This window comes from Castanea sativa, chromosome 7, assembly GCF_040712315.1.
Source record: "Castanea sativa cultivar Marrone di Chiusa Pesio chromosome 7, ASM4071231v1".
In the NCBI taxonomy this organism is placed as follows: Eukaryota; Viridiplantae; Streptophyta; class Magnoliopsida; order Fagales; family Fagaceae; genus Castanea; species Castanea sativa.
This window is the reverse complement of record NC_134019.1, coordinates 37,691,826-37,706,697: the sequence shown is the minus strand read 5'-3', so window position 1 is coordinate 37,706,697 and position 14,872 is coordinate 37,691,826. Positions and strand designations below refer to the sequence as shown.

General features: G+C 36.1%; 1 protein-coding gene across 5 annotated transcripts; it reads left to right on the top strand.

Annotated features, from left to right (window-relative positions):
* The first annotated feature begins 1,885 nt into the window (after window positions 1-1,885).
* Window positions 1,886-14,350, top strand: LOC142643554 (uncharacterized). Of its 5 annotated transcripts, none has more exons than XM_075818229.1 (16): window positions 1,890-2,131; window positions 5,382-5,491; window positions 5,592-6,004; window positions 6,092-6,373; window positions 6,452-6,518; window positions 6,612-7,012; window positions 7,105-7,398; window positions 7,494-7,563; window positions 7,644-7,984; window positions 8,086-8,497; window positions 8,619-8,719; window positions 8,882-8,925; window positions 10,181-10,376; window positions 13,061-13,205; window positions 13,529-13,659; window positions 13,816-13,955. In XM_075818229.1, exons 2-16 carry the CDS (start codon window positions 5,446-5,448, stop codon window positions 13,858-13,860), a joined length of 2,988 nt encoding a protein of 995 aa, XP_075674344.1. In that variant the 5' UTR covers window positions 1,890-2,131; window positions 5,382-5,445; the 3' UTR covers window positions 13,861-13,955. The 5 variants fall into 5 exon arrangements, with proteins under 5 accessions (XP_075674345.1, XP_075674344.1, XP_075674343.1 ...); XM_075818228.1 differs by having other exon boundaries at window positions 1,891-2,131; window positions 7,500-7,563; window positions 13,920-14,350; XM_075818227.1 differs by having other exon boundaries at window positions 1,892-2,131; window positions 5,395-5,491; window positions 13,920-14,350.
* Window positions 14,351-14,872: the final 522 nt, after the last annotated feature.

Below are 14,872 nucleotides of genomic sequence, written 5' to 3'. Positions count from 1 at the left end.
ATTGATAAGGCCATTTTAGCAGGGATATGTAAGAATGTGAGGTACTAAAGGCTAAGGTGATCCCCTTTGGTGTACCAAATTTTTGGGAGTGTCTTATAATATTTTGGAAAAATAATAAGAAGGAAAAAAAAATGTGTTATTTTATTGTCAATTTGTGAAGAAAAGAGAAGGGTTCTTATCTTTTGTAGGCGGCTTTTGAAAAGCATCCCTTGTGTTTTGTCAAACAGTTCTTCTCATGTTATTAAAAAGTCACAATCCTCTCCCAAACTGGCCGGAAAAATATTCTATCTTATAGTCATAGCTAGAGTGATCAGTAAGACAAAACGTGTAAATTACCTTTACTAAAGTCTAGCAAGACAAAAAATATGATAGATCAGTCAAAAGTCTCAATGACTCATTGGTACTTCCAGCTCTCTATTCGCAGGAGAGAAGAATTTGGGTTCGAACCCAGAGACTAAGTCCATTAATTTAGTAAAAAAGTAATAATAATAAAGGATGAATCTTAAACATTTCACTTGTCCTAATAACAAAATTTTTTTTAAAAAAAAACCATTATTTTATTTGATTTTGTATTAAGATTTAAAGAACTAAATTGGTTCAAGCCTTAAAGGAACCGTATATTCGTATTAAAATAAATTTCTTTTCAATCTTTTTTCTCTTTTGATTAAGATGGCACAAATTAAGTTAGCTAGTGGTCTTGAAATCAATGGTTAAGAACTTACCTATTATTTCTTTGTACCCTTTGTTTTTGCATGGCCCAATTTTCAGTTCTTTCCAGATTTCAAACATAACCCAAATTACAAAAGATGGGCCATCTAATATCTGCTAGTCTATAATTATAATCTGAAATAAAGGTACTTAGGTTTTTGCTTAGGCCCATTCTAGATATGGGTGGTGTTGGCCCAGCAAATCTTATTGTCCTAGCTGTGGGTAGTGTTGGCCCAGCAAATATTTGTCAGTTCATTTGTAATGTGAAAACAAGACCCAACAAACAAAATAATAATAAAAATAATGGTAAAATATAGTTAATATCATTGAGGTTTTGGCTAATACCAACCAGGTTTTAAATTGACCAATAAACCCTAAATCTAACTTTGTTCGTAAATTGTTATTCATTTTTCTCATCTCTAATAGTGATTAGAGACCTTATTGGTCAGTTTTGAAATGTCTTGGACTTGATTGATATCAACCCTAAAAATACAGTTAACATCCTGGAGATTTGGACTAATGCCAACCAAGTATGATAAAATACCATTAACATCCCTAAGGATTAGGCTAATATCAATCAAGTTCAAAACATGTCAAAATAAACAAACTTGGTTCCCAAAACTAATTTAATCCCCAAATTGTTATTAATTTTTTTTCTTATATTTAATGGTGATTAGGAATCAAGTTGGTCAGTTTTAAAATGCCTTGGACTAACTATTTAATTAGATACCAAGTTGGCTAGTTTTAAAATGTTTTGGACTAGCTATTTAATTAGAGACCAAATTGGTCCCTAATCACCATTAGAGATAAGAGAAAAAAAAATGTATAACAATTTAGGGTTCAAGTTGGGTTTAGGGACCAAGTTTGTCAATTTTAAAGTTTTAAAATGTCTTAGACTAACTATTTAATTAGAGGTCAAATTGGTCCCTAATCACCATTAGAGATAAGAGAAAAAATAAATAACAGTTTAGGGATCAAGTTGGGTTTAGAGACCAAATTTGTCAGTTTTAAAATGTCTTGGACTAACTATTTAATTAGAGACCAAATTGATCCATTTTAAAATGTATTGAAATGGTTATTTTATCCTAAAAATAAAAAGTGGCACCCCATGAGAGAGACCCTATAAAAGAAAGATTTTAGGTCTCTTTCATGAACTATGGGGCTTCGAACAAGAGACCTTAGAATTAGAATTAAAAAGAGGGAACCCATGTTGCCAAACCAAATACCATCAGACCAAAACATCTGCGGTGCCATAAATGACAGCATGTAATTTTCTTTATGCTTATATCTGGACACGTCACGTTCTCTGTCCTCAGCACGCGTCCCTCACTCTCTCGCTCCCTCTTTGTCTGTGTCTCAAACCCTAGAGTCGCATCCCCAAGTTCACAGGCTTAAACCCTAGCAGTTCACGACGGTTTCAGAGGTATTTCCATTGCTACTTTCTCTATTTCGCATCTGGGTATCTGATAAATTTTCTTAATTTTCTTTGAGGTTTTGTAAATCATGATCATGAATAAAATGAACGGTTGTCATTAGCTCTGAGTTTTCTTGTCCAAGAAATGAAAAAAAAGATTAAAGAGGACTAGGAGTTAGATTGTGGTTACTGAGTTTCATGTGCTTTTGAGAAACAGAAGCAATGCCCACCAGGTGTTTGATAAAAGTCTCCAAAGGGTTTGTGTCGCTGTAATGCTAAAAGTGTTGGAATGGTCTCAAGCTGTGAAATGTGTTTGTTGGGGGTGCAAAGCATTTAATCTAAGAACATGTGTCATTGTCTAGACCTCTCATGTTTAAGCTAATTTTCAGTGTAACTAATCTGCTTAGTGAGAGGAATTGAATCAAATGTTAGACTTGTCAGCACTAGATGTTTGAATTATGAACTTGCTTTAAGTAAGCCAATAATGAATTTGTAATTTTAGTTGAGTGAAGTTTTTAGTTTTACTAGTGCATCAAATTATTGAAAAAAAAGGGATAGGTTTTAAATATTCCATTGTTTTACTTTTGATGCAAGCTTTCATAACACAATGAAGCGTTGGCAATTTTGAGAATTAGGAATGTAATGTAGCTATTTGCTCTACAATAAATTGTGTTGCAAATTATGTATACCAAAACCATGTTTAAAGAGACATTTAACCTTGAAGAAATTTTAAAGGGTGAATTGCACTTTACATACCTATGGTTTGGCTCGTTTTAAAGTTAAAGTGTCGCTTTACCCACTTGAGGTCACCTCCATTAGACTTACCTAACCCACCTAGCCCCTTTCTGTTAGAAAAACACTTTTAAGTTATGAAACATAATTGAAAACAGATCTAAGCCACTCTCCAAAAATTCTTTCTCCAACTATCTTAGAAATCCAATCTCATGGCCCAAATCCAATATCAGGACCCAAATCTCTTCCATTAAGGCAAGATTCGGCTCCTTCTACTGATTTCGTGCAAAAGATATACTTTCTATACCAATCTCATATCTCATAGGTAAGATCATGCTCTAGGGTTTGAAACTGTAAAGGAGAACTTTCTGGAAGCATCAGTAGTGCAGCTTCCAACGGATTCTGGAGTGGAATTAGAGAAGAAAGCATAGAAAATGGTCATGATAGTGTGAAGGGCAGTGCCTCACAATCAAACCAGGGAATTGTTGAAAGCCCCATACCCGACAACACTGGATTAAAATCAGTATCACCCTGTCCTCTTTGTGGCTTGACAAGGAGTTTCTGGTCAAAGAATGATAATGGATAGTGTTAACTGTTAAGTCAGTTAGTTTGGAGAAAATACATGTTGTGATACTCAAAGAATGCAACTCCTGTAAAAATAAATATGGGTAACCAAAACTTCACGTAGGTGTTTTTCTAATATCAAAAAGGCTGTTTACAAAGTAACATTGGAGATTTGAATGGAGTTGATAACTCAATTTGAAAATTACTGCCAACTGTCATGTATGTGTGAAGAACTCATTCAAACTTAACAGTGGTTAATGGCAGATTGAGCTAAGTATGGATGGAAATCCTGTTTTAAGACCAAAGGTTGATTAGTATCCCTCCTAGTGGCAGCGTCTAATTAGCTTCAGCCTTCAGTTAAGAGCATTACAACAAGATTTTGTAGTCTAACTTAAAGTGAAACGGTTCTTTTCGTGATTATAGGGGAGAATTATTATTTAGTGTTCCTTGTATATTCATCTGCACTTTGCTGTATCTTAGTAGAGTAGAGCTTGAGGATGTAGAAAGATTGAGCTTTGGAGATGTCTTTAAGGCAATTTCAGTTTGCTGCCAATTAATTGTGTCTGCAAAATTGCTTTGGAATTGTGTGGTCTCATCAACTGGGAATGGAGATAACAAGTGAACAGTCTTCTGTGTGCAGCAATTCTTATGATGAACCGTCAAAAAACCATTAGAGAAACTTAGGTTATGTTTGGTAACAATTTTTGTTTTCTATTTTCAAAAACTTGTTTTGGGGAATATAAAGAATAAACAATTTTCTTGTATTTTTTAAATCAAAAACATGTTTGGTTAGTTGAATTTTAAAATAAATAAATAAAAAGTTTTTTTAAGAAAAAAAAAAACTAAAATATGTTGTTACTAGAATTTGAACTCTAATGTTAACTCGCTAAATGAGACAGATTCATTTAATCAAATGTGTGCTTTCATTAACTTTTGAAAACTAGAAATTGAAAACAGCCTTTTGCATATTTTCAATTTTCTTCACAAATTGAGTTTTGAAAACAGTGTTTGTTTTGTCCATTTTGGATTACCAAACAAGTTTTTTAGTCTCAAAAATAGAAAATTGTTTTTGGAAACAGAAAATAAGGGGAAAAAACAGTTACCAAACATACTCTTACCATCCATTTGATGATATGATAAAGGTAGATGCATTATTCTTTTTTCTTTTTTCTTTTTTTCTATGGGTCATGCATACGCAGCAGTTTCCCCTTTTCTTCTTATCCTTAATTATTTATTTAAAATTCTGTCTGTCAATCCTTGGGTACCTACTGTACATTTTAAGTTACATTGCTTAAATAATAGTTTAGTTAGGTGATTTGAACTAGATGATGAGAATAAGTTTCTTTTTAATTTCTTAAGATTGCGATGGTCTATTATGTGCATCAAACTTCTTTAATTTCACTTGCATACCTGGAATACCAAAAACTTGGGTCACGGGATGGGATTTATAAGATACTGAGGGAAAGAATATGTGGAGTGGCTAGATTCGTTTTTCTATTATGTTTCATACCCTAAAAGTGTTTTTTCTAATGGAAATGGGCAAGATGAGTTACGGAAGTCTAACAGAGGTGATCTCAGGTGGGTAAAGTGATACTTTTTAAACCACGGGTAGGCAATTTTAAAACGGGTCAAACCACAAGTGGGTAAAGTGCAATTAACCTACTTTTAAATTATGAGTGATTTTTTTTTCTTTCAACAAAATAAATTGAACATATATGATGGAATATCAATTATATTATGATTCAGGGTTTAATATTGGTAATCCTCAGAGTGGATTGCAACAAAAAAAAAAAGGATAAAAAGAATTCACTTTACTATCTGATTCAGTTTTAAGGGTTTTAGAATGATTTAGCAACTACATATCGAACTTAATTTTTGTGTTAATCATTCACCATCTGCATAGCTTTATCAAATACACCAGAAGACCACTGTTTCATTGTAAGCTTCTAACTGCTTTGAACAGAACAATTCTTCAGATCAATATGTAAACATTTCTACTGGTGTCAGACAAACACAAAGGGGCTGATATGGATTCTTTTGACGATATTCTTGGTGAACCAGCCGCCAACCGTGGTAAGTGATTATTTTGAAACTACCCAAAGTTGTTGTGTTTCATCTCTGTATTTGAATCAAGAAGTGGTGGTTTAATATTAAGTTCTTGAATTTTGAGCAGCTCAGGCTGGTGCTAAGTTTCGACCAAAGGCTAAACCACGGCCTAGAAAAGAAACACCTGCCTCTGTTCATCCGACAATCAGTAGCAATACAAAGGAAGACACTGCTATACTACCCATTACTGATGTGGGCACATTGGAATCCATTCAACCTGCTGATGTGGATGATAAATTGAATAATGAATTTGGTTCATCTATAGCTAATTCAGCAGAAAATTTCACAAAGAACAATGAGGGTTCATTTTCAGGAGTTCCAAACTTAGATGATACCACAAAATTGATATTAGTGAATCCTTCGTCACAAGTTGTTGCAACCAGTGAGGGTGTGGTCTCCATTGATGCGCTACCTAAGGAGGTTGCAGTGACTGATATCAACGGTGACTGGCACTTTAGCTTTAGGCAATCGGAAACTGAGGTAAAGATATATTTTTCTTTTAAATTGTATTTGCCGTTGCTGCTAGTTGAATTGTAAGCTTTACTACTACAAAACTTTTGGTTTTAGGCAGTCTCTGTGGGGTTGGATGTAGACCCTTCTGCTGACATATCTCCTGAGCCTGTTACACTTACCTCTGCTGGCTCAGATTTGAAAACATCTGTTCAGGCTCTTGATATTGCAGATGATAGACTGAAGGATCCATTTACCTTATCCTTCACTACCCCTGAGATTGTTGGGACTAAGGTGCCAGGCAATGAGTGTTCAATTTCCGATGATCTGCATTCAGAGGCTGCCATTTTGGATGGAAATGGCAAATTACATCCTAACAACAAGAAGTTGGCTGAAGAGGTAAGACATTTATCTTTCCTTGTATTGGTATATGGCATCTAGATGATCCATTAATTATGAAAATCCTCTTGGTTTTAGGTTGATTCCTTGGGATTGGATTTGGACCCATTTGAAGATAATCTTCATGGTCATGTCACAAGTAAATGTAAGTTATGCTTACAAACTGTTGTTGAACTTGTATATGAAATTCTATTCCAGTATAAGTGGTTTAAGAAGTTTCTCTTTACTCTTGCTGTAGCTAGGGGTGGTGGCAAGTTTAAACCCAAGGCTAAAATCCACCCCAGAAATGAAACCTCTACTTCACTTCCATCAGCTCCTTCAACTGCTACGGAGGAGAAACCTGTTACGCTAAGTTCCACAAGCTTAGAAACAGAACAATATGCTCAGCCTGTTGCAGAAAATAAATTGACAAATGAGGATGGTCTATCTGCGGTTACCTTAGAGATTGTGGGCACTAGGGAGCCATCAAAAGACAATGAATGTTCATTTCCTGACAAGAGAAGCTCGGAATCAATCAAGTCTTCATCCCAACTTGTGATGGGAGAGGAAGCTGGCAGTAGAGATGCGCTGCAGTCAGATGTTGCAATGTGTGATAGCAACAGTGTTTGGCATTCTAGCATCGGAATGTTGTCATCAGAGGTAGAGACTTGAATTTCCCAAATCTGGTTTCTGCATATTGCTTATATATGATTCTAAGTTTCACTAATAAAAAATAATAATTTTGGCTATAGGTAGATTGCATGGGGTTTGAATTAGAGCCTTTTGGTGATAATGAAGGGGAAGGTTCTCTTTTTCATGCAGAAACATCTACTCTTCTTGCTTCCAATAATAAGGACATGGAGGAAAATTTTGGTATCCCTGCTTGTAGTTCTATTGACTCTTCAGCACTCAGGGTTTGTGATTCTGCAGAGCCTCATACTTGCTCTGATCCTCATATGGCCCCAGATCCAGTAACCTGCGGGGAAGATGCTTTTTCTAATCAGTATGGAGATTTTCAGATTGAAAATGGAAGGTTGGATACAGAGGTGAAGATTTGTAACTTTGCAAGATGTACCGAGTTTGTTTTATTTTGTTAAATTTATTTTTTAATATTGTAATAAATTAGTCAAATTGTGATTAGTTTCAGGAAGCTGGAACCTTTTCTGGCATGGAAAGCCTAGATTTTATGTCTGAGGCCAACATTGCATCTGGTATGTATAAAATCAGTTGCATGCTTTATTCGTTCTTACTCTATTTTGTATTCTAAGCTATTTGTTCATTTCATTTTTAGGACGGCAAACTGGCAAGTTTCGACCCAAGCCCAAGATGAAAACAGGAAAAGAAAAACATAGCATTGCCATCTCTCACCCACAAGCTGAGTCTGTTTTGCATTTGCAAGGTCCTCAGTTGGTTACTTCTGAAACTGGGTACATGGCTTCAGTTCCTGCCTTCCCAGCTGACTGTGAACAGGATGACTCCATGAGGTTCGGTGAATTTATTCCCTCAGATCCAGCCTCTGTCATTATGATGAATGCAGAATTGAGAAACCTTGCAGAAACTTCTCACTCAGATGGCCCCATTTTGGGGGATATTCTGCATTCTGAGGATGTTCCTGAAATTCCTGTAGAAGTGGTAATTTCCATTATAACAGTTTGCCATGAATTATTCTTTGACAGATGATAAAATCTTTTGCTCAATCATGTTAATTTGTTCTTAGCCTGTTTCTGTTCTAGAATGCTAAGATTGGAAAGGGGGAAGCTTCTACAGCATCAAATCTTCCTCAGAAACAGAAACAATCTGCTACAGCTGGTGAAGAGAACGATGGTGGCAAATCATCAAGGAAGCTGAGAAAGCGAGTAGCTTTTCAACTTATTGATGAGCAGGATGATGGGGCTAATGATGATTTTTCTGCTGAACCTCCCAGTAATTCTAGCATAGATGAAGATGAAGATGAAGACAACAATGACGAATATAAAGTGGAAAGTAAATCCCAGAAGAAAAGAGCTCCAAGAAAGTCAAAGAAACCTGAGGCTGAAAATGGAAAACCTGTACGAAAGCGTAAGAAGGCCAATGAAGCAGCAGATCAGTCAACTGAGAAACCTCCCAAAAAATTTTCTCATTCCACTCGTCGAAACAGAAGATGTGGTAAATGAAATTCCTGAGCCTCTTAGATTGTGAGACAAAATGCTTTTGCATGTACTTATTTTCATGATCAAGGTAGGATATATTAACAGAACTATTGAATTATTCTATTTTTCTTTCTTAGTGGACAAAGCTTTGCTTGAAACCCCGGAGGATGAGATTGACCCTCAAAGGTTGCCTATAAAGGATCTTATTCTGCTTGCAGAGCATAAAGAGCGATTAGCGGTACTTAGAACTCTAATTCTTGCGGCAATGTTGTTTGGAATATACTTTTTTTTTTTTTTTCATTTGTAACATTTCCTTTTCTCTATTTACTGTCTATGCTTCTATGCTAGATTCAAAATTGCTAATTTTCTTTTGCCGTTCCCCACCTGCCCACTGATGCAGAGCAAAGAGGCAGCAGCATTAAAAACACCCTTGACAAATTTAAGGTACCTGAATTTTTTAAAATAGGATTTATTTTTGGTTTAAGTCTTTAGGTTGATAGCTTCCCTGAGTACACCCCTGGTGTACTTGGTATGTTTTCTTTTTAATAAAATTGTTTTGTTACTCATCAAAAAAAAAAAGAGGTCTTTAGGTTGATAGCTACCTATTTTCTTTAAGTTGCCTGCAATGGTTGTTTGCACTGCAATTTGTAGTCAAATTGCAAAGTTTTGCAAGTATCAGATGACATAATGTCTGTAGGCTGAAATGTACTTTTTGTCCCTAAGTTTGGTTCAAATTTGATATTGTTTCCAAATCTAAAATTTGTAGTTTTTCTTTTTCCTGTGAAAATTTAAAAGGAATTGATTTCATCCTTCCGTCTATCTACCATTAAAGGACTTGTATAAGTGTTTTGTCTTTTTTATCTTATGTACATTCTGTCATTCTGTCTTAAGCTTTCTCAAATTCTTGGAGATTGAAAACTCAATTGTTAATTTTTTTTTTTTAAAGCCACATGAAGCTACAATTATCATATAAAAGAATTTGTTGAATTTAACATAGAATTGCATTTTAGGGGCAGGATGGTGGGGGTCAGGTGCAATGAGGCTAGTTTTTGATGTAGTCATGTGCCTTTTTCTGTTGTGACAGTGGAAGCTTTAATGCCAATTTTATTTGTGAAAAATAAACAAAACGATAAAAGGAAAGCAACACAAGACACAAAAGTTAACTTGGTTTGGTAAACTCTATGCCTAAATCCACAGTCACTGCCATCTAAAAAGTCCACTATCAACGATGAAGATTACACCGCACTCTCAAACTCTTACAAACATTAACTGACCTAAATCCCTAATACACTCAAAGGTGCTTTCACACTAACAAGCAAGACAAAATAAACAAAGCTTTGTCTTCTAACTCTCTCCACCCCCCACACCCCTCAGCACCAAACCTTTCCAATGCTATCTATATAAGGCTTTACATATTCCTTGGTGGACGAGAAACATAATATTATTCCTGTACAAAGAATAAATTTTTCCTCCACGCCAAGAAAACTCAAATAAGTAATTAAGTCAAAACCAGGTCCAAAATATTTTCCTCATGGGCTAGACTTAACAGTATCTATTTTGACCAAAAAAAAAGTCATTGTATTAGAAATTATGTTTGTTGGCATTGAAAGTTGAATGTGGCATTTGGTAATAATTATGTTTTACTATTCCTGGAGTCGCTCTCAATTGATTTATTTTGTCACAATTCTTTTCTGTGCAGTTCTTCTAATTCATTTCATGAGGAAGACCCTTATAATGGAGAGGAGGCCTTTGCTTCAGAACAAGGCAGAGGTTCTGATGATGACGAACCAGGTTACGAGGTTCCAATAAGTGACCGTCTGATTAATTACCAATCATACATGGACAAAACACCCAGAACAAGATGGTCAAAACAAGACACAGAATTGTTCTATGAGGTATATAACGTCACATTAATTTTCTTGTTACCACTTTCCATTGAACTGTTTCTTGTTTAGCCATGGAATAGTCTTTGATAAGTAATAAAGATTCATTGATATTAAAAAGAGAGAGTCACCCAAGTCCATAAGGAGTATACAAGGGGGAACAAATCAAAGATGAACATTACAAAAGTCAAGTAAATCCAAAATAGAAGAAAATGGATGGTTTCTCCACACTGAGAACCAGTCAAGTAAGGTTCGGAAAAATAGAAGCTTGAGATTAGGCATGGAACTCTCGATGTCTTCAAAACACCTAGTATTTCTCTCCTTCCAAATACACCACAACAAACAATGAGAAATGGCCTTCCATATATCTTCATTACGATGGCGACCAAAACGACCTTGCTAGCAAGCCAATAGCCCAACAACAGACCTTGGCATAACCCAACAAACTCCAAATAAACCGAAAACCATATCCTACAACTCCAAGGCAACCGGGCAATGAAGGAAAAGATGGTCAACACTTTCACTATTGCACTTGCACATATAACACCAATCCAGAATGCAAACCTTTCTTTTTCCTAAATTGTCAATAGTCAGACATTTCCCCAAGGCTACGGTCCAAACAAGGAAAGCCACTATAGAGGGAATCTTCTGCTTCCAAATGCTTTTCCAAGGGAAAAACTGCTCACTATGGCCAACTAGAAGATGGTAATAAGCACTAACCGTGAACCCCTTACTCTTACAAGGCAGCCAACAACTCTTGTCCTCCCCGATCTCCCTTATGGGAGTGCTATAAATGGAATTGATGAAGCTCCTGAAAGCTTCCAATTCACGATTATGCACCTCCCTATAAAACTAAAACTCCCAATGGAGGACTCCATTGGTGTACCCCATTAGATCCATCACAGTTGCCTCTTTTCTACGGCAAATCCTATATAATTTAGGATAGCGGTTTGCGAGAGAAGAAGTTCCACACCAATGATCTAGCCAAAACTGCACTTTTGATCCATCTCCAATATCATACATAATAAAACGAGATAAAGAGTGCCACTCCCGTCTAATATTTTTCCACAAACTGACTCCATATGGACCAGTGAAAGAGCTAGAACACCAACCACCCCAATCACAACCATACTTCACCTCCATCACTTGGTTAACTGGAGGGACATGTTTGGGCTTAATAGAAACAGAGGGCTTTGGGTTAGATGCTTGGCCCATAGAAAGGTCCTCCTCGGTTACTTTGGACCAGCTGATCCCCCACTTACCACTAGGCCCACGATCCAACTTAATAAAGAGTTCCAAATTCACCCCACCTTCACCTTCAGTACCATTTGAAAAGACATTCGCCCTCCTGCGAGAATCCTGGGTCTGAGAACCCAGATTTGCAAAGTTAGACTTTCGAGAATCCAACATTAAACGTTTTGGATTCACAACGTCGTGCGAATCTTGGGTCAGAGCATACTCCGCCGCTGCTGCCTGCCTGAGAGTTTTGGGTTCACTTTGACGGCCTTGCTCCACCGTTGCCACAAAAGATTTGGAGGCTTTATATTCAGACCCAGGTAAAAGCTTAGGGGGCAGATTAATGGCAAGAGTTCCCGGAGCTATCGCCTTCCTCAAGTGACTACCAAAACCTCTCCAACCACAGCCCAATTTTCCTTCCGGTACTACTATGAAACCTTTCCAACGGCCATGTAGAAGTTCTGAAATCATAAGAAAAAAGCCATGTGCATTGGAGCCTAATTGTAGAATAAAAACCGTCTCTCCATCTCTGACAGATCGCGCAAGGTGTCCAGGAGCCTCCGTGGAAATCAAATCTTCCAACATAGATAACAGTCTCTTTGCACTCTCTTTGCCCATGAACACTGATTGTAAAGAATCTCTGCCTCTCTCAAAAATACGTAATAAGAAAAAAGTAGCCCCTTCTCCAACAGAAAATTCAAAAGATTTTGACTCAATGAAGAAAAATAAAGAGCCACCCATGGCAAAGAAAAAAAGGAACAGAAAAGATAGAAGAAACTTTATGGCTGATTCTTTAGCCATAGAATATTGAGGAGCATTCTGTTTACCAAGAAACCTTAAATAGTTTCAGCTATGGTGTAAAAATCGCATGTCCTCTAAATGCTGCTTTTAAGAATATCTTTTGATATTTGTGTTCACTATTAGTTGAAGTCCCAAACCAACCCTATAATTGCACTTACATTAGAATTAACTGGTTGCCAGAAACCTCATTATGTCATATAACATGACCAACATTTCCTCTCTCTCTCTCTCTCTCTCTCTCTCTCTTCATGATTTAAGCGCATCTTATTTTCTTTTAGTACTCTCTTAAGCGGGTCTAACAGGTTAAATTGATTTTTGGTTCTCTTGATCTATCGTTTGGCCCTTTCATTTGGCAGTTTAAATAATTTTTATACCAAGTAGAAGCAGCTGCACATGGAATTTTCTGCATGTAGCCATGTACTGCAATGTAAACACTTTCAATGTTGTATTGAGGATGAGCTTTTTGTTATTAAAAAAAAAAAACAAATGCAAGTTGAAAAGCTTAAAACTTGAGTAATGTCAGAGAGTCATAGGGATGGGACAGTAAGGTGTATGTAATTTTATCAACTCCGTTTGGGACAACTTAAGTAAATTCCAGCCCCAGTCTTTTGATAGTTATATAACAGTTTAAGTAATCTCTGTTTTAGTATATGCTATAGGCTGTACGTCAGTTTGGGACAGATTTTTCTATGATACAACAACTTTTTCCCGGCCGAACACGTCATCAAGTAAAGTTGAAATTTAAGAAGGAAGAGCGTCAATATCCATTTCGGCTTTCAGAAGCCTTGGCCAGTCGTTCTAAAGGTGAAGTCCTTCATTTCTTTTTATTCTCTCTCTCTCTCTCTCTCACATGCGCGTGCGCATGCGCGCACACACACACACACGCACTCACATACATTAATTTTTATTAACAGATAATTGTAGACTTTGTAATAGTCTTAGTATGATTGGAGTTGGTTATTTCATGCTGTCTTATATATGACCATGTGGGGAACTCAGCTTATCCATTTTCATTTTAAACTCAAAGAGGGAGATATTTATGGTTTTTATTAGAAGCTTCACCAAGCAAATTAGCTTGAATTCGTTGGTTGGAAACATGTGATAACAGTATAATTTTTCTCTTGCAGATCATTCCCATTTCCAATTGGTGATTGAGCGGCTACAACAAGCTTCTCAGGCTGAGCAGCACTCTAACAGAGAGGACTCAGTTGGCTTGACAGGGGAGGAGGAGGTGGAGGGATTGGAAACTGAAACTAATGTAAGCATTTTGGTAATCTTTTCTTCTATCTTCTGCTAAGATACAGATGCTCTTTGTGAATGACCTGGTGCTAGTGCACTGTTTAGATATCTGAAGTTTAAATATGAAATGATCATACTTATTTGCTTGTTCTGATCATGGTTAATGCTTTTATAGCAAAATGTTATCGTTCTTTGGTTATGCCATGCCCGCAACTCCTGATGCTACTCGGCAGTCGGCACCCTTATGTACAATAATGATATCCTTTGATGTATCTGCAGGAGGCAGCAAAACCTGAGGAGGATGAGGAAGTAGTTATTAAAGACCAGGAAGTAGATTTTGCAGAAGTTCATAGTCCTGTGAAGTCTTATGCAAGTGATGATGGCCCTGATGACTGGATATAATTGATTATTAGTCATAGAAGAATATCTCTTGGCTTTATTGAAAAGGATAGGCAATGTTAAAATGTTTTTTATTGCTTATCGCAATGTGATTGGCCTATTATCTGCTTGTTCTTGTGCAGACTCATTTTTGATCTCGTTACATTTTGTTTTTTCAAAAAAAAAAAAAAAGAAGAGGAAAAGAAAAAGAAATAGAGAAAAATATATGTACTAGAATATAATGTGTAATTCTTTGTGCTCATTAAATAGAATTCTGATTTATTTATGTCGAAGAATATATTCTAATACAATTCTCATCGGCAGCATTTCAATATCTATTTGCAATTTGTATGTAAGGTTGTTAGTTATTGGATTTATCCAATAATTTAAATATGTTGGTGTTGACTGCACATAATTATGGATAATTGATAAGTGCTGACCTTGTTGGCAGTTTGAATTTTGCATAGAATTCTCTCAGAATAATTTAGACAAGGTGAAGCTATGTTTAATTGGTATATTGTCTGACTTTCATCATGCAAGTTGGCATTTAAATTTATTTATTTCATTCCTTTTCATAATGTCATATTGATAGTTAATTTGGTATAAATAATGTCTGGATTCAAGTCTTGTGAAAATGAAATAAAGAAAAAGGGGGGGGGGGGGGAAGGAATTTTAGTGCCTTCAATCAAATAATTCACCAGGAAAAAGCCAGAAAGTCAGAGAGTATCTCTCAATTGAATGTGTTTGTCCAAATTGGCAAGCAATTGTAATCATTTCTGGGACCAATTTGTTTGTTTGTTTTGTTATTTGCATGCAAGTGCTTATTGTTTAAGACAACTTTATATTCTGGGTGT